The following is a 24,062-nucleotide window of genomic DNA, read 5'->3' as shown; positions in this document are numbered from 1 at the left end:
CTGCAAAGACCACAGGATGTGCTGGCTGTTTTCCCAGCACATCCTGGCGCTCTCTCTGGGGCATGCGATTCAAGCCTAGAGGACTGGTCTCGTGCTCCTCCTCCACCTCCTGACAGCCTTGGGGCGTCGGGCACACCCCTTCCTGGTTTGAGTGCATGTGTCCCTGCAGGAGGGCCCTGTGGCCATGAAGGCCCATATGCAGAGGTGGTATGTGTGGGAGTGGGCTGGTATCACTCCCTGTCCTGCTCCCAGGGGTCTCATGGTGTGACCAGGACACAGCTTCCAGGCCCAAGTGGACGTGGGCCCTTAGCTGTTGTCACTGAGGTTTCTTTCAGCCTCTCTGGGGCTGTGTCCCTCAAATGGTAGGACATGTGTGAACCATGGATGATCCTGACCCCAGGACCTGTCCCCAGAGAGCAGAGAAGGGGCAGGAAGGGAGGGGCTGTGACTTGGGAGTCACCCTCTCCCTCTGGGGAGACCTGGGTTGGCCTCCCCGCTCTGCTAAACCCTGGCACCTGTGTGTGAGCTTCTGCTCTCAGCCATAAAGTGCCACCCCATGGGGCCTGCCTCGGCAGGTGGGCAGGGCCGGGTGCCTGGGTCAGGTGTGTCCATACAGAGCTTCCTCTATGCCGATGGCCAGGAGCAGCCTGAGGGTTCTCCCTCGATTCCATCATTTCACCCATAGCCTTCAGCTTCCCACCTCCCATGGCACAGGGCCTGTGGCAGCCTCCCAGAGGCCGCCGAGTTATTGCTCTGTAATAACCATGGTTCCTGTGAACAGAGTGCCTCCCCGCTCTGCTGAGGGAACGGTATTCTCTTTCCCACTGCTTGCTCACCTCACAAGGGCTGTGCTCTTTCTGGGCCCCTCACTGAACATACGTGCAGGTGGTGGTGGATGGGGTGACAGCCTGGGGAGACGGGTCGGCCTACTGTCTAGGTCCCCAGGGCCCCCACGGCAGAGCTGGCTCCAACCCAAAGGCTCCTGATCACCCTCTGCCTCTGCTGCGCACCTTTTCTCTCTTGTCCAGAGAAAACCGAGGTGATGGGCCCTCAGGATGTTGCTGCCTGTGCCCTGAGCCAGGGTCTTCCTTTTGGGAAAATACGTCTCCGTGGAGAACAGTGGGACACGGGGGTGGCCAGGTGGAGACTAACTCTGGGCTCATTGGCACGAAATCAGCTTCCCCGGGGGCTTCTTTCTCTGGGAAGAATTCACCATGTTTCTCCAAAGAGAAGGTTCTGGAGCCCTGTCTTGTGTCTCTTGGGGTGGAGATTTTTTCCTGTCTGGAGGATCAGGGCTCTGTGTGGGTGTTTGCGCCTGTGTTGCCTGCCAGTCACGGAACTGCCTTCTCCCTCTCTGCCTGGCGCCAGCACTAACGGCCACTTTGTGTGTTGTGTCCACAGTCCCCTCAGTTGCTCTCGCCAACGCCGACCGAGGTAACCACCACCCTCTCACCTGCCCCCGCTTGCCGTGGCGCTGCCGCCCAGGTTATAAACATAACTGCCCAGCTGGACCCCCGGGAAGGGCCTCCTTGGTGGCTCCTCACCATGGGGCCCCGGGCCACGGCCCTTGTGACGTGGGGCATCCTCCTGGCTGCTGGTTATTTTTATGATCACACCGCACCTGCATGCCTCCCCCGTGTGTCTGCCAGCCCTGCGGATGTGGCTACCTGGGACGCGGGTCTCCCCTAAGCAGATCGTGGTCTGGGCTGTGGCTTTCTTTAGGGGAAAATTCAGGAGCCTGGCTGAGCCTGGGAGCACTTTCTGCCTCCTGCCCCTCCACGTGGGATGTATGGGAAGCACCCAGTCCTCGTGGAGAAACACTGGACATGTCTCTCTACAAAAGAGCTTTTACTGTTAGTGGTCTAGCTTTTTTTTTTTTTTTTTTTTTTTTCTGTTTCTCAAAATGAATCAGTGACATAGACAGCTGCCAATCAGACTGCAGTCTGTGTGGCCACACAGGTGGCCGCAGCAGAAACATGTCATGGTAGCCAGGAACAGAGAGCCCAGGCAGCGGCCGTGCCCTGAGCTCTTCCCCTGTGCTTGGTGCCGTTGTAAACATTTTATAGGCTGGGCACGGTGGCTCACACCTGTAATCCCAGCACTTTGGGAGGCCAAGGTGAGCAGATCACCTGAGGTCAGGAGTTCGAGACCAGCCTGGCCAAAACATAGTAAAACCCCATCTCCACTAAAAATACAAAAATTACCCAGGTGTGGTGACACGTGCCTATAATCCCAGCTACTTAGGAGGCTGAGCCAGGAGAATTGCTTGAACCCAGGAGACAGAGGTTGCAGTGAGATGAGATCACAACACTACATTCCAGCCTGGGTGACAGAGCAACACTCCATCTCAAAAAAAAAAAAAAAAAAATTATATCTATTCATCCCCCACCACGACTGCCAGAGGCAAGTTCTGTGATTTTCCCCAGTTTACCGCAGAGAAACTGAGGCACAGGGAAGTCACATAACCTTTCCAGGGTCACGCACTATGAGGTGCAGGAGGATTTCAGCCCAGCAGGTGGCTCAGAGCCTGTGCTCACCCACTGGGCTCTCCAGCCTCCTGCCCCAGACAGCCTGCCCCATGGGAGCTGTGATAGCTGTGGTACCTGGGTGCTATATCCCTAGGGCAGTGATTTCTATGTACCGGTGACTTTTGATGCCCCAGGCCGGGGGTGGGCATCGTTTCATCTCATTTACCTGCACAGGGAACCCCTGAGGGAGGGATGTCAGCTCCCCTTCCAGATGAGGTGAAGGGTCTGCCTGACACAGAGCACACTCCTGGGAAGAGCCTGGTCTCCCTGCAAAGGTCCCTGTCTCGGGCTGTACCCCAGAGTGGGGCACAAAACCACGCACACTTGCTCAGTGGGAGGCTGCACAGCCATGCACAGCCTGCAGGCTTCTGGTCCAGAGGTAGTCACTGTGGTCACAGGACCTCGGCCACCCTCATCGGGACTTGCCTGCTTCCTGCCTTCCCTGCCCACAGCCAGGATTCCCAATCCAGCCCTTAGGAGTGGTCTGAGGCTGAGTTCCTCCCCAGCTCCTGACAGCTTTGGAGAACTGGAATCTTCTGCAGAGCCCCCTGCCTGGCTTCTCTGCTTGACTCCTTAACCTGTCCCCATAGACACAGCACTGGGGGATGGTAGAGGAACAGGGCGAGTGTGGGCCTTGGTGGTGCTGTTCTGCTGGAAGAACACGGCCAGCAGCAGCTGGGCATCAAACCGTTGGATCCAGGGATGTGACGGCCAAACACACAATGGGCCACTTGCACCTAGCTGCTGAACCTGCATGTAGCTGGCAAGCCCTGAGTCCAGGCTGAACAAGGAGCCAGGACACCTGTAAGGTGGACAGGGCTGTGCAGAGGACACCCAGGGTAGAGACAGGGCACTAGCCGGCCTGAGAGAGTATGCCCGTGGCTGGGGTTAGACAGTCGCCAAAGGGTGCAGGGCAAAGCCCAGGTAGGAACCTAGCATGAGGGCTGGCCTGAGCGCATGGAGGTGGCGCACTAGGCAGGTGTTAGGGACCGCACACCTTGGGGTGGGAGATATGCTCCGACAGGCCAGGGGAGCCAGGGCCCAGACCAGGAATTCCTTTGCTCATCACAGTGCTGGCCTTGAGGGCAAAACAACAGCATCTACCTTGCACCAGGACACTGGGCTGGGCCATGTAATGACCCAGGCCAGCATGCCAAGTTGTGGTGGGCCAGGCAGCCTGCTCTCCCCCCTGCCATGGTGCCACGCCACCCCACGCCACCTGCCTCCCACTCTGCCTGCTGCAAATAGCTGCTCCTGCTTGGATGAAGTCTGCCATGTCATTGCTTGTGGGTTTGACTCAACTGGGCTTCCCAGCCTGGGGTAGAGTACCTTTCTATCTCCAAATGTGCCTCCAGGGCCGTTAGAGCCCCCAGTTCACACGTGAGAAGCCCCCATCAGGACTGGGGGAGTCTCTGTGGTTCTCACACTGTGTTCTAAGAGCTGGGTGCTGGCAAGGGTCAGGCAGGAGGAGACCTGGAGGATGAAGCTGGAGCCCCGACCTGCAGCAGGGGAAGATAGGGGATCCTCACCAGTGGGTCCCTGTACCATACCCTGTGGCAAGGATCCAGCAGGCACAGCGGGGACTGTGTCTGCACCGCACCAGCCCCACTTGGCTCTTCAGACCTGCCCTGACAGGTGCAGGCGATTCCCACATGGGGCCATGTTGAGTCATCCACTGGGTCAGGAGGGCAAACACCAAATGGTGTGGGGAGATGGGTGGACAAGGGGTGGGCAGTGCTCCCAGCTTGGATGTTCACAAGCTGCATCTTCCCTCCAGGGGGATCAGGATGACCGGTCCTACAAGCAGTGCCGGACCTCCAGCCCAAGCTCCACTGGGTCGGTCAGCCTCGGGCGCTACACCCCAACTTCACGGTCACCACAGCACTACAGCCGTCCAGGTACTTGGCCCCCTGGTTCCTCTGAGCCCCCAGGATGCTGTCCTTCTCCTTGTTTTGTTTTTTTTTTCCTTTTATAAGTGGCCTTTTTCTTATGCAACTGGAGACATGATGGAAATGGGTGGGATTGTCAGCAGGTGGGTGGCTGAGAACCTGTTCATTTAGTGGCATAAAGAAAAGGACCTCCTCGTACCTTGGGGCGAGGTGAGCTGCAGAGGCTGCCCTGTGGGTTAGTGGAGCCCTCTGTGGAGCACACATCCTGGGGAGCACACACTGAGCACTTCGATTCCAGCTAATGATTTGGTGGCAAGAGATGTCAGGACGATAAGACAGCACATGTGTTAGGAGAGCAGATGTCGGCCGGCTGCAAACTCGTGTGGGTCTCAGAAGACTTGAGCTGGGAAAACAAAGTCAGTGATGGAAAAATTAAGCCCATTAACATTTCACCTGTGGCTAGGTTGGTCACCCAGTGACAGCTGTCCTCATGGGAGAATGGGCGAGAGGCCCCCGCCAGTCAGGAGAGAGCCCCGAGGCAGGTCCTCTCCACATGTGTCACCTCATCCCCTGCCTGGCGCCCGGCTGTGTATCAATCCCTGTAGCTGTGAAACTCCTCAACCCCCTGAGCGTGTCAAAGCCACAACAGGGACGCTCCACACAGACACTGCCTTTTGAGGGATTTTTCCAAGCTGCTTCCTTCCTGGCCAGCTGCTGCATGGCTCCATTTATACATCCATGGACTATGGCTCTTATTTTTGCAGCCTTTGTGGAAAAATCAAAACTCATTCATTTGCAAAGTTATTTCCATTGACTCCTTGCAATGCGCCTGGTACATTCTGCTCAATAAATGTTGAGAAAGTGGGTAAAGGAGTGAGTGCATGAGTGAGTGAGTGAGTGAGTGAGTGAGTGAGTGAGTGAGTGAGTACATGAATGAGTGAATTAGTGAGTGAATGAATAAGTGAACAAGTGAATGAGTGAGTGAGTGAATGAGTGATTGAGTGAGCAAATAAGGGAATGAGTGAGTGAGTGAATGAGTGATTGAATGAGTAAGTGAGCAAGCAAGGGAGTGAGTGAATGAATGACTGAGTGAATGAGTGAGTGAAGAAATGTGTGAGTGAGCGAGCAGGTGAGTTAAAGGCAATGAACTTTATTGAGCTCCTCGTCCTAAGGGCCCTTTGCTGGCTCAACTGCCATAGCACAAGGACAGCCTGGGCTTGTTGACTGCGCTTGGCCCGGGCTAACCCGAGAGCCAAGCTTGCATCTTGCCGGGCAAGTCCGGTGAGGATATCTGGTGGCAGACCACTCCCTGAACTGCTCTCCAGCTGAGTCCTTGATCTCCAGGAGACCCCCAATGCTAAGCGACAGGCCTGGCTGGGGACCCAACCCCCCCGGGGAACCCTGGCCCAAGGCTCCTATGCAGCAGCCTGGGCCTCTGCGGCCCGGTTTCCTTGCTCCGTACCTGGAGGAGAGTGGTCTAAAACGTGTTTGGTGACCCCCTTCAGGTGCAAAAAGGTGTGCATTCCTCGAGAGAGGAAGCAACAGTGTTCCTAGCAGGGTGGGGATGAGGAATATGTGTGGCTTTGCACCAGCCAGCCCAGGTTGACTCTGACTTGCTCTCTGTTACCCCGTAGCTGGTACTGTGAGTGTGGGTACCAGTAGCTGCCTCTCCCTGTCCCAACACCCAAGCCCTACATCCGTGTTCAGACATCATTACATCCCCTACTTCCGAGGTAAGGCGCGCAGTGCTGTGGGCTGTGGGTGCTCACGGGTGTCCACGCCTGGCGTCTGTGTGCTCGCTGTCCATGTCCGCCGCATGGCTTCACCGGAGCCCCTGTTTCATGCCCTGTGCCCCTCACTGTGTGTGTCTTGTGCGTCTGGCTCTGTGTGTCCGTGTGCAAATGTTCCTGGAAGGAAAACTTAGGTACATGTTACATAAAGGAACAGAAGGGAGAGAGGGCTTGGAAAGCTCCAGGAAGAGGGGACCAGGGTTCCTGCACACCCACCCACAGGCTTTGTCTTCAGAACCCTCACCCAAGTCACCACCTCTGATTTCATGCATCAGCCGGGGGCACAGGTGCTCTCAGGGTTTGTGTTCAGGAGCGGAAGCTGCGCTGTACAGAGGGCCCTGACTCTTCCATAGCCCCAGGCTCCTGGGGCCCAGGGCAGGGTTCACACCCAGTGTGGCTTCAACTCTCGGCTCTTCCAGGAGTGGATGAGCCATCCACATCCCTGCACGGGCACCCACATGCAGGTCCTGCAGGGAAATGGCCACGCTCATGTTTTCCTGTATGCTGTGGACTAAAAAATGCATCCCCCACACTCGTAGGTTGGAGCCCTAATCCCTGACGTGACTATATCTGTACAGGGGCCCTTTAAAGAAGTGATCAGTTAAATGAGGTCCTCAGGGTGGACCAGATCCCACAGCACTGATGTCTTTATAAGAAGAGAAGAGACGCCAGAGCTCACTCCCTCTCCGCATACGCTCAGGTAAAAGGCCACTGCAGACACGCACACTCAGGTAAAAGACCACTGCAGACATGCACACTCAGGTAAAAGGCCACTGCAGACACGCACACTCAGGTAAAAGGCCACTGCAGACACGCACACTCAGGTAAAAGGCCACTGCAGACACGCACACTGAAATAAAAGGCCACTGCAGACACAGTGCTGCCTGCAAGCCAGGAAAAACAGTCTCAGGAGAAGCCACGCCCTGCCAGACCCAGCTCAGAGATGTCCATCCTGCAGCGCTGTGAGGGGATATATGCCTATTGTTGAAGCCACGCGGGCTGTGGTATTTTGTTACACAGCCCCAGCTGACCAGCGCACCACAGAAAGACACTCAGAGCATTAGAGGAGGCAGCAACGATGTTCTCACCAATTCCCCAAGCAATGCATTAATTCCTCATCCTGAGCAGCTGCTGAGGGGGAATGTCTCTGGAAAAACCTCCCAGGCCACAGAGAGTGAGAAGGTAGGACAGACAGCTGGACCCTCCATCATTGGATGGTCACCAAACGGGGTTCATTCGGACCTGCACACCTCTCTGTGTACCTCATCATCATTACTCTGGGCAGGCCCCATGGCCTACTGAGAAGAGAGTTCCTGGCCATTGATGGACATGGCCGTCCTCACTTTTCTGGGGACCTGTCCCTACAGCTTTGGGATGATCTGGCTCCTTTGAGAAGCAAAGTCCTCAGCCGGGTGCAATGGCTCATACCTGTAATCCCACTGCTTTGAGAGGCCAGAGCAGGAGAATCACTTGAGGCCAGAAGTTTAAGACCAGCCTGGGAAACCTAGTGAGACCCCTTGTCTGAAAAAAAAAAAAAAAAGCCGGGCGTGGTGGTGCATGCCTGTAATCCCAACTCCTTGGGAGGCTGAGGCGAGAGGATCGCTTCAGCCCAGGAGTGTGAAGCCACAGTGAGCTATGATCGTGCCACTGCACACCAGCCTGGGCAACAGAGCAAGACCCTGTCTCAGACAACAACCAACAAACAAAAGAAACAAAGCCAGAAAGGGCGCCTCCCCGGAGCAGGAGCATGGCCAGCAGGGCTTTGTTGTGTGTGGTCCACGGCAGTCGTGTGTCAAGGGGGACTCCCAAAACCCAGAGTGAATCCAACCATTTGGGTGAGTCATATAGCAGGTCGCCCCAGGAGATACCGCTGCTCCTGTTGCTCTGTGCCAGGAGGCCCTGGACACCTGGCTCTCCTCCTACCTTCAGCCCTCCTTCTGGTGTGGCTGTCCCAACTGTGGGTCCCTGAGGGGGGCATGGCCAGAGCCGAGGGCAGGCTCACCCCACTTCCCAGGCAGCCCATGTGAGCAGCCTCTCTGGGACCTAGAGCCAGAGCCAGCCCTGGTAATCCTCCCCAACCTGCCCCGTCCTGAGTGTCCACTGTCTAATTCTTACACTTCAGGGTGAGGAAGGCCCAGGACAGGCCCCCTGGGGAGCAGCCCCCTCCTCAGCTCCCCAGACAGCTAAGGAGAGAAGCCAAGGACTGGCAGCCCCCTCCCCTTCCTTCCACGCCTTGTAGCAGAAGAGAGTTTGGAGGCTGCCCACCTACCCACCCCGCCATCACAATGTAGCTCCAAAGCCATCTATGCCACAGCCCCTCTAAGGGCATCTCCTGGGGCCAAGAGGCACCATCCCTTTGAGACCTCCCCTGGGTGGGGCCAGGTTTTTGCCTCTTTGATGCCCATCTCTGCCTTGGTTCCCCTGGCCACATTGCCTGCCAGTGCCCTTCATTCAGAAATCACACGAGGCCAGGTGTGGTGGCTCACACCTGTAATCCCAGCACTTTGGAAGGCCAAGGTGGGTGGATCACCTGAGGTCAGGAGTTTGAGACCAGCCTGGCGAATATGGTGAAACCACATCTCTACTAGAAAAAAAAAAAAAAAAAGCCAGGCATGGTGGCACACCTGTAGTCCCAGCTATTAGGGAGTCTGAGGCGGGAGGATTGCTTGAACCCAGGAGGCGGAGGTTGCAGTGAGCTGAGACTGAGCCACTGCACTCCAGCCTGGGCAACAGAGTGAGAGTACATCTCAAAAAAAAAAAAAGAAAAAAGAAAAATCACACAAAGCCGCCTGACCTCCCCTCTGGTGTCCAGTGTGGAGGAGCCTGGCACCCCCATGCTCTGCCCCTACTCAACTCCCCTGGCTGTCCGTGACCTTGGGAACACCCACCCTCTTTCCAGAATGTACTCCTGAGGGAACTGAGGCTCAGAAAAAAGCCACTGGCCAAAACCCAGAGTGGCCCTCAAAGCTCCTTCTGGCAGAGCCGAAGGTCAGGCTTCCACCCGGGGCTCGTTCACAAGTGTGTTCACCCTCAGGTCCTGGGTCGACCTCGGAGGCCACACAAAGGCACCTGTCCTCCTCTGCAGCCATGGGCTCCAGTGTGTCCCAGCCTAGGAGCTCCTGGTGGCAGCCCCCGGGAGTCAGCTGGACACCAGGCAGTGTCGCCTGCCCTCTGGGAAAGCCCTTCCTGTTTGCTCCACGGGCTCCTCTGGCGTCTCTGGCCCCTCTCAGTGGACATTTCCCTCAGGACAGCACTGTAGGGGGGCGGCTCCCCTAGGCAAGGCCTGGCCCCACCCCCACCGAATGCTGGCAGGGCCCCACCCCTGGCATGGCTTCCCACCAAGACCCAGCTTCCGGAGAGGTGCTGGCCACAGCCGTGGGCATTTTTGTGTGAATTTCAGTCCCTGGCGGGTCCCCTGTGGGGGAGCTGGCAGCAGGGACAGGCAGGTGCAGGCTGGGAGGGAAGTTGGTGCTGCTGAGGCCGCTGGCCAGGCAGCCTCCATGTGCTAGCAGTGGGCCCACTCTGAACCCCTGGCCTGAGAAGGAAGGAGGGAGGGGCCCTGGGATGGAGCCTCAGGTCTGGCCCACACCCTCCACTGCCCGGACCCCGGCAGCGCCTCTTCATCGTGCTGAGCGGCCATTCCCTCAGCTGCAAAAGGGCCTCATCCCTGAAGCATCGTCCTCAGGGTGATTGTGGTTGAGGACCCAGGATGTGGCTGTGCATTGCAGCATGGGCGTCATCTTACCCAGCCTGCCCGTGGCTGCCAACTGGCCTCTCTGCGGCGTCACCTGGAGGAGGCTCCACAGGAACCCGCTGAGCCAGCACCAGGGACATGCTGGGCCACTGGGAGCACCAAGATGAAGGATGTGGCATTGGATTGTAAACTACAGTATAATAGCAAGAGTGGTCAGTCCACACGGATCTACATAAATGTTGAGTAAACAAATAAATGGAGAGAAAGCGAGATCTCCCACACAGAGGAATTCCAAATAACGTGACGAGATGCCTTGTCCGCCAGGAGGGGGTTGGAACTCCCACTCCTGACGTGTGGACAAGCGTGGGCTGCACAGAGTGGCTCCTTCCCGAGAGCGCCATGTGGGAGGGGAGAGAAGGAGCAAGTCCACCATGGAGAATCCTACGAGCATGACCCGGTCAGCAAGGCCGCCACGGTCAGTGATCCACTTTGCTGACAGCAGGTGCCCTTGATAGGACGTGGTGAGGACACTTCACCTCATGGGCTTCCTTCCCAACCCCGTAAGCCCAGTATCTCCATGAGAAAACATCAGGCAAAATCCCTCAGCAGCCCTCCTCAAAACTGCCAGGGTCCTCAAACACAAGGAACGTCTGCAAAAGGTCGCAACCGAGAGGAGCCTCGGGAGACATGCCAACAAAACATCATGTTTCCTGGGTGGGATCCTGGAGCAGATGAACATCAGGTGACACCCAGGGAAACCCGAATCCTATGTGGCATGCAAGTGGCACCAATCTTTGGGCATGCCCTAGTGATGGGAGAGGGGACAGCAGGGATGCTGGTCTGGGAGGGTACGGGAGCCCCCTGGACTACCTGAAGCTGTTCCAAATGAAACATTTACTGAAATTTTTAAAAAGCTGGAAGAGGAGAGGAAGAGGAGGAAGAGGAAAAAGTGGAGAAGAAAGAGGAGGAGGAAAAAGGAAAAAGTAGAGGAGGAGGAGGAGGAGAAGGAAGACTTTTCAAAAGGGCTGAGGCTGCTCCTCTCCTAACAGGGACCATCCCAGGTTAAAGGATGCTGACACACCCCCTCTGGAGCATATCAGAAGCCCCCTAGGATGTGAGCCTGGCAGCACAGTGCTCCAGGTGGAAGCTGGCAATGCATTTTGTTCCAACGAAGCCTCACAGGCAGCAGGCAGGCATGAGTGCAGAGGAGGGAGAGGTCCTCGTAGACCGAGTCCTTCCAGAAGGCTGAGCAGAGGAGGCAGAGCCTGAACCTGGACCCAGGAAGGGTCTGGACAGGTGGGAAGCCCTGGAGAGGACACTCATCGAGGGGTGGGGTGCTGGGAGGGAGGGACCGAGGCAGCAGGACTCGGGCTGGTGTTAGAGGGCCCCGGGGGGCAGAAGTGAGGTGGGCCACCATGGCTGTGTCCCCAGCTTCCCTGCAGCCTCAAGCCCCTCCAAACATCTGATGAAAGCTGATGAGTCTCCAGACCCTCCTCAAATAGACATGCACATGTGTCCACAGACTCTGGTTTGAAACTTCAGGGGATGCTGCCCTGTGGCTGGGAACTGGGGAGGGACAGGTACCCTGTGATGTGTTAGATCCTCAGCCCACTGAGTGGGGGCTGAGACAGATCAGGAGCCATGATTCCAGATGGGAAGAAATGAGCCATTCCTGGCCTGCCAGGTCCACGGACTGTGCCAAGAGCACATGCAGCTTAGAGATGGTGCCAGAAGCGAACCATCTTCCTCTGTTCAGTTCTTATGGGTGCAGTTTTTAAAACCCGCCCTGTTTTGCTGCTACTGGGGATGGGTCTAGCACAGCCGTAGTCGGTAGGAGTGACCCGCGATGTCCTTTCCTGGCATGTTGAGTCCAGTCTCCCTGCTGTGAGGCCCCTGCTGCCACTGGGAGGTGCAGGTGTCCACCGTGGAGAAACCTGACGAGCATGACCCGGCCAGCAAGGGTACCACGGCCAGGAAGGGCACCTGTAGAGCCAACTGAGGCTCTAGAAGTTTCCATGCTGTTCTGGAGGGAGGTCACTAAGGGAAGAGCAGTTATCTGATGCTCCATCAGCATTGACAGGCAAAATCAGCACCCATGCCCAGCATGAGAAAATGCTCAAAGTTAGAGTCTGCAGCCCCTTCTATGGCATCAGCCTAGCTGGGGCCACCCTGCTCCTAGGTGACCTCCCGCTGCACACAGCCCACCACCAGGCAAGAGCCCCCTCTGAGTCAGCGTCTGTCGAGCCCTCCTCATGAGTCCACCGCGGGGTTCCTGGCCAGTCCACCTCCAGGCCCAGTACACCACTCACCCACTGCAGAAGTTCCGTTTCTGTTTCATTTCTGTGTCACCGCAGGGTCCTGCTGCTCTGAAAGGCTGTGCAGCTTGAGGGAACGTTCTCAGGTCAAGAGCGCCTTTCCCCTTGCAGCCAGTTGCCTAGTGCTGAGGAAGTTTCCTGGGGCTGGTGGGTGGGAGGAACGGGGCCTTGGAGTGTCTTCTGCAGTGAGCGTACACCTTCTCATCACAAGCATTCAATACCCTGCATCTGTCTGTCAACTCATTCCCCAAACAGGTGTGGGGGGAGGGGCATCGCGCAGGTCACCTCAGCCCTCTGGATGCGTGGCTTGATAATCCAACCTTGTTCACAAAACAGAATTATAGTTCCAGGTGATCTCAGCAATTGAAGCAGGGTCAGAGGATGCTTTCCATTTAATCTGCCAAAAACGAGTTGTATTTAAGAATGTGGCCAGGGCACGGTGGCTCATGCTTGTAATCCCAGCACCTTGGGAGGTAGAGGTGGGCAGATTGCTTGAGCCCAGGAATTCAAGACCAGCCTGGGCAACATGGCAAAACCCCATCTTTACAAAATTAAAAAAATTAGCCAGGCGCGGTGGCGCACACCTGTGGTCCCAGTGACTTGGGAGGCCAAGGCGGGAGGACAGCTTGAGCCCAGGAGGTGGAACCTGCACCCTGCAGAGCCATGATCGTGCCACTGCACTCCAGCCTGGGTGACAGAGCGAGACCCTATCCCCCCCCCCCAAAAAAAAAAAAAAGAATGTGGTAATGGATGTATACTATTCTTTTCTTCTGCAGGTGGAAAAATTTTACTCAATGGCTTTTAAGGATAATTTTGATCATTTTAGTGCTTTAATCCTATTCTGAATGGCTAATTTGTAGATTCTCAAGGAAAACAGCATGCTTATATACAAGGATAATTAGGAAGAGGGGCCTTTGTTTTGGCGAATTTGCGGTTGGCTGGATTCAAACACCAGCCAGGACGCAGGGGTGCAGATGGAGTGAGCCCCCTAAGGTGTTCTGAGCTCACCACCCAGCCCTGTGCCCTCAGCAGTGTCGCTCCTCTGCCTTGGGACCCTGGACAGAGTTCAACTCAGGGTTGGATTAGCAAGTCCTTGGACACAGTCTGGGAATGTGGATGAGGCCCACACTCCCTCCCCTGGGCAGGGGGTCTGGGCTACTCCACCGGACAGGAGAGATGGGGCTCGCTGCGAATAAGCTTTTCATGCTTGAAATATTCTACTTTGCTTTCCCATTTCCCCTTCTATCTGCTGCCTTTGCCCTTCCGTCTGGAGGCAGTGAAAGTGGCCGGAGCACCCCCAGCCTCTCCGTGCTCTCTGACAGCAAGCCGCCCCCCTCCACCTACCAGCAGGCGCCTCGCCACTTCCACGTCCCAGGTAGGCTCTGGGACATACCGGCTGGGCTTCTCACACCCAGCGTCTGGCCACACCCAAACTGTCAGCTTGCCTTGACTCAGCAGGTGCCAGACAACACTCCAGGCTCCTCCACTGCTCCCCAGACGCTGAGATTCTTTAAAACCATCAGACGGGTTTTCACAACCCCAAACCGATGTGCGTTTGGGTTTCTTCCAAAGTCCCACCAACGACAGGGAGACACGCTTGTCCTCCTGGGAATGGGGTGAAGGAAAAGGGCTGTCTGAGCTGGCTGCACTTCCCGGGGGGCCACAAGCTTCCTGGCTGCTGCCCCATCCCCTGCAGATGGGGGTGGCATCTGGAATCAGGGAGGCTTGATCTGGGGCCTGGGTGTCTGTCGCTTGCTGGGTGCCAGTTCCTGCCTGGTGATTCTAAATCTGGGTGAGTGCTTGTTGCTTACAAAAAACTGTAGAACAGAAACCATCACAACTTGCTGCTTACCCTCCTGTTCTCTCCTTTTTTTTTTTTTTTCTTTCTTCTTCCTCAGACACTGGCGTAAAAGATAACATCTATAGGAAACCCCCTATCTACAGACAGCATGGTATGGTTGGATTCCTCCCGCTGCTGTGGTTTGCCCCGCATGCCTGTCAATACCCATCTGCTTCTGAATGCATCCTTTTGTTGTGTTCTGATAAATGCAGTGAAGGCACCACCAAGGCCCTTAGCAGTCTGACTATTAAATGCAAATTCACTAGCAGCCTCCTGAGAGTCCTCTTCATATAAATTGCAATGAAGGGTATGTCTGAGTAAGGACACTTCTGTGTGTTATGACGCCGAGGCTAATGCACATCAGCCGGGGCTTGGGATGGGGGTTTGTAGCCAAGAGCCTGGTGGTGGCGCCTTCAATTATGCAGCCAGAGTGACTTTAGCCAAGATGGTGAGAGACACAGGCTTCTCGAACCACAATCTGATCCAGGCCTGATCTTTGGAATACAGAACAAACGTGAATCACTCATTTATTCCTTAGGGAGACTTTAGTCTTGTGTTCTGAGAATTTCTGATGATGGGATGGGTGACCTTGCCTTCAGTTACAGAGATTTCTTGCATAAGCAAATAGGGGCTGATGCCCAGCTCTGTTCCACGTGAACCTGCCTGGGAGGTGTGCAGGGAGCAGTTTGCTTGGGCCATGGAGCAGGAATCAGGGCCACATGGTCTCCCCTCTTTCCTCCTGGAATTTCTCGGTCATTGACAGCAGGTTGCTTCACCATCCTGAGCCTCGGTTTACTCATCTGCAAAACAGGACCCATCCCCTTCACCCTGCCCTTTCCACAGGCTGACTGTGGGAACTTCATGGGATACTGAATGTGGAAGTGCACTCTAAACTGTAAAGTGCTGTGCACATGATGGGAATGGTTATCAGGTCACTGGCGATGGGAAAAGGCATTTCCATATTAAACGTTCTTGTCCAGATGTACCTAAAGCAAACAGCCACATCCCACATTGACAACTGGATGGACACTTTTAGATGGAATCTTATAGAAAGTGTGTTTCCTGTGACTTGCCGACAAATCAGTGATCAGGTTATACAAAGTTTTAAAATATTTTCTCCATCATGGCCATAGGTCCTGTACTTTGTGCATTTTTTCCTCTTCCCAAGAAGGAAAGAAGTAATGAAATCTCTTGAGTTTCCAGAAATGATGACTTCTACCATTGCCTTTCCACCAGAGAAGCGTAGAGCACAAACCTCCAAGAGGGATAGGAGCGGGATGGGCTGGATAGACTCTAGGGCCCATAGAAATTGTCCAGACCAGCTCCCTTGGGTTACAAGTGGGGAAACTAAGGCCTGGCCGAAAGAAGGAGCAGCCACAGTAAGTGACTGGCTTTCCATCATGGCACGTGGCCTGAACAGCCTGCCTGGAGGGCTGTGTGTTCTGTGCTGGTGGGGCCACAAGATTGGGATTGACTACCTTGACCTTTTATTAACCCTCCCCTTTGTCTCAGATTGGTGCCTTAAAATGTGTGATTAACACGGGCAGGACAGGAGGGGGTCTGCCCCTTAGAAAGGGGAAGAGAGCAAACCAGGTTATGAAATTGCTCATTGCCATCCAACAGACCCAGGTCTAAGACGAAGAGCTTCGACCTCAGTCCTTTAACTGAACCATCTAGTGGGAAGATTAGATTTTACTGTCTCCAGTGAACGTCTTTGTGTCTTTTTTTTTTTTTTTTTTTTTTTGAGATAGAGTCTTGCTTTGTCATCAGGCTGGAGTGCAGTGGCATGATCTTGGCTCACTGCAACCTCCGCCTCCTGGGTTCAAGTGATTCTCCTGCCTCGGCTTCCTGAGTACCTGGGACTACAGGCGCCTGCCACCATGCCCAGCAGCTATTTTTTTTTTTTTTTTTTTGTATTTTTAGTAGAGATGGGCTTCACCATATTGGCCAGGAAGGTCTCAATCTCTTGACCTCGTTATCCACCCGCCTCAGCCTCCCAAAGTGCTGGGATTACAGGGGTGAGCCACTGCACCTGGCCATCTTTGTGCATTTTTTAAAATCGGGCTATGCATGATTGTCCTATCCAAAGGCAAATTAATTCCTCTTTGTTTAAACCCTGAGCAATGACCAAAACTGTTTTATTCCAAAATTTTGTTATAAGTCGGGCGTGGTGGCTCACGCCTGTAATCCCAGCACTTTGTGAGGCAGAGGCAGGCGGATTGCCTGAGCTCAGGAGTTGGAGACCAGCCTGGGCAACATGGTAAAGCCCTATGTCTATTAAAATACAAAAAATAAATAAATAAAAAAAAGCCCGGTGTGACAGTGTGCGCCTGTAGTCCCGGTTACTTGGGAGACTAAGACAGGAGAATGGCTTGAACCCAGGAGGCAGAGGTTGCAGTGAGCAGAGATTGTGCCACTGCACTCCAGCCTGGGTAACAGAGCGAGACTCCTTCTGAAAAAAATTAATAAAAATTTTAAAAAAGGGAAGGAGGAACACAAGACAAGCAAGAATAGAGCACCTCCCTGGACAGTCAGGAATGGACATGAAGCAGGGCTAGTTGTGTGAGGGCCTGGGAGGAGGCGGCGCAGGGGGCCTCCCACCCACCAGTGTGTCATCTGCTCAAGGGCTGAACTTTCAGGAAGTTTAACAGGTCAGGTATAAGTGTGCACATTTTTGTGTTTCCACGCACCATCTAGGGTCACTCATGGTACTAAACCCAGTTACTTTTAGGAATGTCGACCTAAAAAACAAACCGGAGAAAAGTATCTCCAAATACGTTGAATGTACGGAAAAGAGGATTCTAATCTGAGATGCATGGCTGTGGCAAGCCATATGCGCACCCGAAGAGGAGCAGGTAAAGGGAAGCTCTTCTTAGCAAAAGCCTTTCAAATAAGCTGTCTAGAAACAGAGTTCATCGGCTGCAGAGGCTCGAGGCCGGAGCCGGGGTCCGTTCGTCAGTGGAGACCCCATCACTGGGCAGGTGTTCTTTGAGGAGCATCTTATCTCAGTTGCTGCAGTCCTTGAGAAGGGATTTCTGGTGAGGTTATTGTGGAAAGTCCTCGAGACAGTCTTTATCTCCAGCATGCAGGCAGGAGATGTCCTGCCTCATGACTTCCTGGCTCTAGCTTGTCTGGTCTGACAATAAGTGATTTCATCCTGGGACCTGCAACCCTCCCAGGAGGCAGACCCAGTGCAAACCACAGCCCCCGGCTTCCGGCTACATCGTGGGGACCTTCCTTTCTCAGAATCTGCCTCCCCCAGAAAATGGGACTCAAGGCCATATGGCCCGTGGGGCTTTGAGGAAGTTTCAGGGAGATGACACGCGACACTTGGCACCGGGCAGGGACCTTCTGTTGATCGATCCCCTCAGGGGAGGGAAGCTGTGTGCAGTTTAAAATGAATTCATGAGTGACCAGGTGCAGTGGCTCACGCCTGTAATCCCAGCACTTTGGGAGGCCAAGGCAGGTGGATCACCCGAGGTCAGGAGTTTGAGACCAGCCTGGCCAACATGGCAAAACCCCATCTCTACTAAAAATACAAAAATTAGCCTGGCATGGTGGTGCATGCCTGTAATCCCAGCTACTTGGGAGGCTGAGGCAGGAGAATTGCTTGAATCTGGGAGGTGAAGGTTGCAGTGAGCCAAGACAGCGCCACTGCACTGCAGCCTGGGTGACAGAGTGAGACTCCATCTCAAAAAAAAAAAAAAGAAAAGAAGAGAAATCACCTCTTATAACAGATAAGAATAGTAGCTTTACAGTAGTCTTGTATCTGATTTGAACTTATAAAATTGAGGAAGTATAGTGGTGGTTTTATCATCTTCTTGCTATATAAAATTTAGGAAAATATGCATAAAAGATGAACAATTCAAAAATAAAAATAAAAAATAAAATAAAATGAATTCATGAGGGAAAAATGATGGCTCCCCAACATTTCCCAGTAAGTTCGACTCTCCAGATGCAGGGACAGTCCTCATAGTTCACCAGATTTGCTGTTTCATTGCTAAGCAAACGTCAGCCACCAGATGGCAGTGCAGCTCTCTACTCATCCCTCAACACACACCTCCTGCCACTTGCCCGGCAAATGGGGGCTGTCGCTCCTGCCCACCCAAAGCCGACAGTGGAAGTGACCCCACGGGGCATGCGTTGTTCCACGTGTCTTTCTGCCCTGGTTTAAAGCAGGAATTAATCACTCCTTGTGGTGTCTGTCTGGGATTCCAAATTCTAGTGGGGTTGAGTTTCATTTTGGTTTTGGGTCCTTTTTGACCCAAAATGGTGGAGTCTCATTTTGGTTTGGGGACCGGCGGGATGGGAAGGAAAGGCAGGCTGTGTCCAGAGGGAGGATTGCACTGGGAAGCCCCTGCTGAGGCTCCCTAGGGGAACCAGGGAGTAGGAACTCAGCCTCTCCCTAGAGGTTTCCTCATGGCCAATGCATGCCAGGGCTCAGAAGGAACTGTCTGTGTAATACAAAAGACATGCTAACCTCTCCTTCTGCAGTGCAGAGAATGCAGAGAGGCCATCCTAGAAAGGTGGAAGACGGGCCGGGCACAGTGGCTCACGCCTGTCATCCCAGCACTTTGGGAGGCCGAGGTGAATGGATTACCTGAAGTCAGGCATTTGAGACCAGCCTGGTCAACATGGGGAAACCCCATCTCTACTAAAAATACCAAAATTAGCTGGGCTTGGTGGTGGGCACCTGTAATCCCAGCTACTTGGGAGTCTGAAGTTCAAGAATTGCTTGAACCTGGGAGGCGGAGGTTGCAGTGAGCTGAGATCGTGCCATTGCACTCTAGCCTGGGTGACAGAAGGAAACTCCATCTGAAAAAAAGAAAAGAAAGAAAGAAAAGTGGAAGAGAGGGAGGCCAGAAGGAGAGAGGGAGGGAGGCAAAGGCATTGGCTGGGGCCGAGACTCCAGGCCCACTTTCCTCATCCTCTGAGTCTTTTTCCATCCTGACATCAACCAGGGAGCAGAGGTTCTTATTCTGACTCAAGAGAGGAGAAACCCCAGCATGGAAAGATTTAAATGACTTTTTCATTAGTTTGTCCAAGGGATGTTTTTCAAGCATCCACCCCACTATGTGCTAGGCTGTGTCCCAGTGCTGGGGATACATGGGTGACCCTGCATTGCCCCTGATCATGTGGAGCTGAGATTCTAGTGTATTTGCGACAGCCAGACAGGTGAGAGGTTAAGCAAGGTTTCTAGTTTCCAGTGCCCATGCTCTGGGCCCCGCCCACACGCTCACTCACTCACATACACACACATTCTCTCCCTCCCTCTGCCTCTCTCTCTCCCTCTCAATGTCATTTTGATTCAAAGTGAATTGTAGAGGTAGAGATTATTCTGAGAAGAACAGAAAAAAATCCTGTTGATGCATCTACTCCTTGCAGGCTGAGTCTGGAAGACACAGGAGAGGACAAATCCTCAAAACCTCCTGCAGAGCTATTCAAAGTCCCAGGAGTGGAGAGGACATCTCTCTGGAGAGGACATCTCTCTCTGGCCTAAGGGGTGAAGCCCCAAACACCTTCCCCAGTTGCTATCAGCTCCTTCCCTTGCCAGAGAGAGCACCTGCTGGGGTGCCCCCTGGTCCTGGCTCCTGACCGCCAGAGTCCCAGACTTGCCTCAGGCTCTTGCAATCTCAGGAATGATTCTGCACTGGAGGCAGAGAAAACTGGTGAGGAGCATGGCAGAGACCGCTTGCTGGCTGCAGAGCCTTGACTGGCACCCCGGCACGGTGGTGGAACAGCCTCCACACCTCTGCTGGCCCCCTGGACATGGACAAGAGATCGTTGGAAGTTAGAGCTGTCTGTGTGTTGATACCAGCAAAGAGGGAGTTGGTAGGGCCCTCCCTTGGAAATACAAGGCCCCTGTGCCATGTCCATCTCACTCACTTCCTCCGTGCACCTGAGGCTGCAGGTTGGCACGTTGGTCACCAAAGGGAGTGCAGAGACTTATCAGATGCAGCCCCTTCCCTGGAAGCATCTCTCTTCAGCTGCTCCGTGGGGAAGTGGATTTGTACAAGACACAGGAAGCAAAGTTGGTGGCGATGCAGCCCTGAGTCTGAAAATTTACACATCTGACATGGAGGACAAAGTGGCTCCAGCTCTGGCTTCAGGGTCAGACAGACAAGGTTCCAATTACCAGCTATGTGGCCTTAGACTCCAGCCCTCAGTCTCCTCATCTGTAAATGAGGTTCATAGCATCTATTATTATCTGTTGACATTCTTTTTTTTTTTTTTTTTTTGAGACGGAATCTCGCTCTGTCACCCAGGCTGGAGTGCAGTGGCCGGATCTCAGCTCACTGCAAGCTCCGCCTCCTGGGTTTATGCCATTCTCCTGCCTCAGCCTCTCGAGTAGCTGGGACTACAGGCGCCAGCCACCTCGCCTGGCTAGCTTTTTGTATTTTTTAGTAGAGACGGGGTTTCACCGTGTTAGCCAGGATGGTCTCGAACTCCTGACCTCGTGATCTGCCCGTCTCGGCCTCCCAAAGTGCTGGGATTACAGGCTTGAGCCACCGCGCCCGGCTTATCTGTTGACATTCTTTACAAATGTTTACCCAAGGGCCGGGCACAGTGACTCACACCTGTAATCCCAGCACTTTGCGAGGCTGAGGCGGGTGGATCGTCTGAGGTCAGGAGTTCAAGACCAGCCTGACCAACATGGCGAAACCCTGTCTCAACTGAAAATACAAAAAGCCGGGCATGGTGGTGGGCATCTGTAATCCCAGCTACTCGGGAGGCTGAGGTAGGAGAATCGCTTGAACCCTGGAGACGGAGGCTGCAGTGAGCCAAGATTGTGCCATTGCACTTCAGCCTGGGTGACAGAGTGAGAATCTGTCCCAAAAATCAAAGGAAAAATGTTTATCCAGACCACAGTACAGTGCTTATCTGATGAGCAGGTATTCAGTAAGTGCTTATCACATGCATGTTCTCAGGGAAGTGCCTCTGTATTGACTTTGCTCCTCCCATCAAAGCTCTTGTTATGTATAGAAACCTTCTCATCCACCTCTGCCTCGACTTCACTGGCCTGTGAGCTTCTGAAAGACAAGGGTCATGTCTGAGTTTTTTTTTTCTTGCATCCCGCATTCTTAAGACAGGACAGTACACAGTTGGTACTCAGCACAGGGAGATGGGGATAAAGGTTGAGGGGCTAAGGGTGAACAGAGGGTAGATGGACTGATCAATGAATTATGGGCTACATGGATGAATGGATGCATCAGTGGGCAAAGAAATGAAGTGGACAAAGAGAGGAATGGATGAATGGGTGGGTGTGGGTGCGCGGATGGATGGATGGATGGACGGATGAATGGATGTGTAGGTGAGTGAGTAGATAAGCAGAAGCTGGATGAATAAATATCAAAATGCACAAGTGGATGGATGGATGCACAAGTGGATGGATGGATGGATGGATGGATGGATGGATGGATGGATGGGTGGTGGGTGGATGGATGGGTAGATGGATGGTTGGGTGGCTGGAATGGATGGATAGGTGGAAGGATGGGTGGGTGGATGGATTAATAGATGGGTGAATGGGTGGGTGGGTGGATGGATGAATGGATGGATGAGTGAAGGATGGATGGATCAATGGTAAATGAATGAATGGATGGGTTGATAGGTGGGCAGGTGGGTGAATAGATGAATGGACAGATGGATGTATAGATGGATCTATAGGTGGGTGGATGGGTAGATGGATGGATGGGTAGATAGATGAATAGATGGGTGGATGGATAGATGGATGGATGGATGGATGGGTGAAGGATGGGTGGATGGATGGGTAGATGGATGGGTGGTGGGTGGCTGGCTGGCTGGCTGGATGAATGGACAGGTGGATGTATAGGTAGGTGGATGGGTAGATGGATGAATGAGTAGTTAGATGAATAAATGGGTGGATGGGTGGGTGGGTGGATGGATGAATGGATTGATGGATGGATGGCTGGATGAATGGACAGATAGTGAAAGGAGTGAGTGGGTGCATGGATAAGTAGGTAAAAGGGTGCATGAATAAGTGTATGGAAAGGAATAAAGGAGTAAGGGATGCACACAGGCTAGCATGGATATTCAGCTATGAATGAGTGATAAGATGGGGTTTGGGAAGGAGGAAAGGCAGAGGCCAGTTCTGTATCTGGAAAAAAATTTGAGGCCTCTTACTTTCATTCAGATGCCTCCAACTGAAGATTCCCCAAGGAACACAGGGAGTAGAAAGTCAGCCTTTCCCAAGAGGGCTCCTCATTGGCAAATGCATTCCAGAACTCAGAAGGAGCTGCCTGTGTGATACAAAAGACATATTAAACTCTCTTTTATTGTCCTGAGTTGATCTTTTTCTGACATCCCAAAGCAGCATGCTGCAAATTAGCCTCAAAGTTTAGCCTCTTGTTTATTCCTAATTTTTAAAACCTGTAAGCTTAGTTTTCTATTATGTTCCAGCATCCATGCAGGTTATCTCATGTGATCCTCACAACGTGGAGGGGTGGGCATCCTTCGCCCATTTTACAGATGAGGAAACTGAGGCTCAGAGCTGTTACGGAAGCAAGCCAATAATCCGAAGTGCCAGTTTCCTGTCTTTTCCTACCCAAGCTCCTAGTTCTCAAGAGGTCACTGTTCTGTGGGTTAGCAAACTGGTTTTTAAAAAGCCCTTGGTACAAGTCTGGTTAAACTGTGCACATCTGGAGGAGCTGGCAGTGTTTGCAGAGGAAACTTGCTAAATCCTGGCAGAGCATCCCTCTCTCAGATGTCAGGGGCTGTTTTTGAGACCTGAGATGGCTTTTCAGCCAGAATGTGTCTGCTCAACCCATCTTCCATGGCCGAGGAAAGTCCCGGAAGCCAGGCTAGCCTCTGGGGACCCAGGCCTGAATTCCAAGGGCTGGGATTTCAGGTCCCCAAGGGCCCTTCAGCTGGAGCGACTTAATTGTCCATGCATGTGCAGATTATTCCAAGAGTGGTGATCCACTTTCCAGCCTCCTGGCTTTTCAGGAAACGGTGCATTTATTTTTGCCAGCCAACTCAGCCCCAGGGCCCTTCTCTGGCTTGGACAATGGCTGTGCTCTTAGAACTCCAGGTAGCCCCTGGCCTGCCTTCTCCCTGGGACTTGCTGGGCAGCTGCCAAGAGTCATGGCTGACGTATGGCCGCACACTCAAGGGCTCCGCTGCCGGGCGACGGCTGTTGTCTGGGCAACAGGAGAGTCCAGCTGCGGGCATGCGTCCCCCAGAGCTCCCTGCCCCCTCTGCCTCTCCATTAAGTGCTTCTTGAGCAGGCTTGGCGTTGATTTGCCTCTGAGTGGGGAGAGCAGGGCTTTGTATTTTCATGCTGAAAATCACTGTCTCTCCTGGAAGAAGGAGAAACAGGTAGCCATTGAGAGTTACGAGATGTCAGTGTATTCGGAACGGAACTGCTTAGTCTTCAATTTTGGCCTTATCTTGTCAAGGTCCTGTAGCCCAATCCCAAATTTCCAAGCTCTCTGGCCTGGTATCAGTCTTGTCCTTGGTGGTGCAGGAGGCAGGGTACGCCAACAGACAGACGGGCCCGAGCCTGCCGCCCGCTGCAGGTAAGAAGCCCACCTCGGCGTGTCCTTCCTGAAGCCTGGGTCTTCGTGGCAGGCTGGGGACGGAGACGGGTTTTTGTGTAATGGTTCAGTGCATGGGGTCAGTGTTTCTGTAAGGGAGACACACAAGGTGTGGGTCTTTACGTACTAAACTGGATGCCGAGAAATGTCAGCATGGCCTTGTGTGATGTATTTGCTCATTCTTGGCTGGAGATGTCAGCCCAGCTAGGTGACAACCCCCCAACAAAAGGCGAATGGAAAATCCAGATGCCTCGTTGCCCAGCTCCAGATGGTATTCTTGGTAAAGGAACTGTTTCAAAATGGACTTTTGCTTATTCTATTTCATTGAGTCCATTTCTGGTTGCATTTTGTAATTTTGTCATTTCCTGACTGCTCTTCGTGGACGTCTTCCAGTAGCAGAACTCGTCACCGTTTTGCAGTTTGCCAGCAGCAGTTAGCCAGGTGGGGCAGAC

The 24,062-nt window shown here is 53.6% G+C and overlaps 1 protein-coding gene across 29 annotated transcripts in view; it reads left to right on the top strand.

Annotated features, from left to right (window-relative positions):
* ABLIM2 (actin binding LIM protein family member 2) overlaps positions 1 to 24,062 on the top strand; it is a 193,940-nt gene that overhangs the window by 124,797 nt on the left and 45,081 nt on the right. For 8 of the 29 annotated variants that reach the window (XM_030924668.1, XM_030924633.1, XM_010370021.2 and 5 more), the window contains exons 11-12: positions 1,402 to 1,434; positions 4,306 to 4,426. In XM_030924668.1, coding sequence (XP_030780528.1) covers positions 1,402 to 1,434; positions 4,306 to 4,426 — 154 coding nt within the window. Of the gene's footprint in view, positions 1 to 1,401; positions 1,435 to 4,305; positions 4,427 to 6,051; positions 6,151 to 13,489; positions 13,592 to 14,114; positions 14,169 to 24,062 lie in introns of all 29 variants that reach the window. The other 21 variants (XR_004055365.1, XM_030924555.1, XM_030924584.1 and 18 more) reach the window with 5 other exon arrangements.

The sequence above is a fragment of the Rhinopithecus roxellana genome, chromosome 2 (genome assembly GCF_007565055.1).
Source record: "Rhinopithecus roxellana isolate Shanxi Qingling chromosome 2, ASM756505v1, whole genome shotgun sequence".
Classification (NCBI taxonomy): Eukaryota; Metazoa; Chordata; class Mammalia; order Primates; family Cercopithecidae; genus Rhinopithecus; species Rhinopithecus roxellana.
This window is presented reverse-complemented; position numbering and strand designations above follow the sequence as displayed.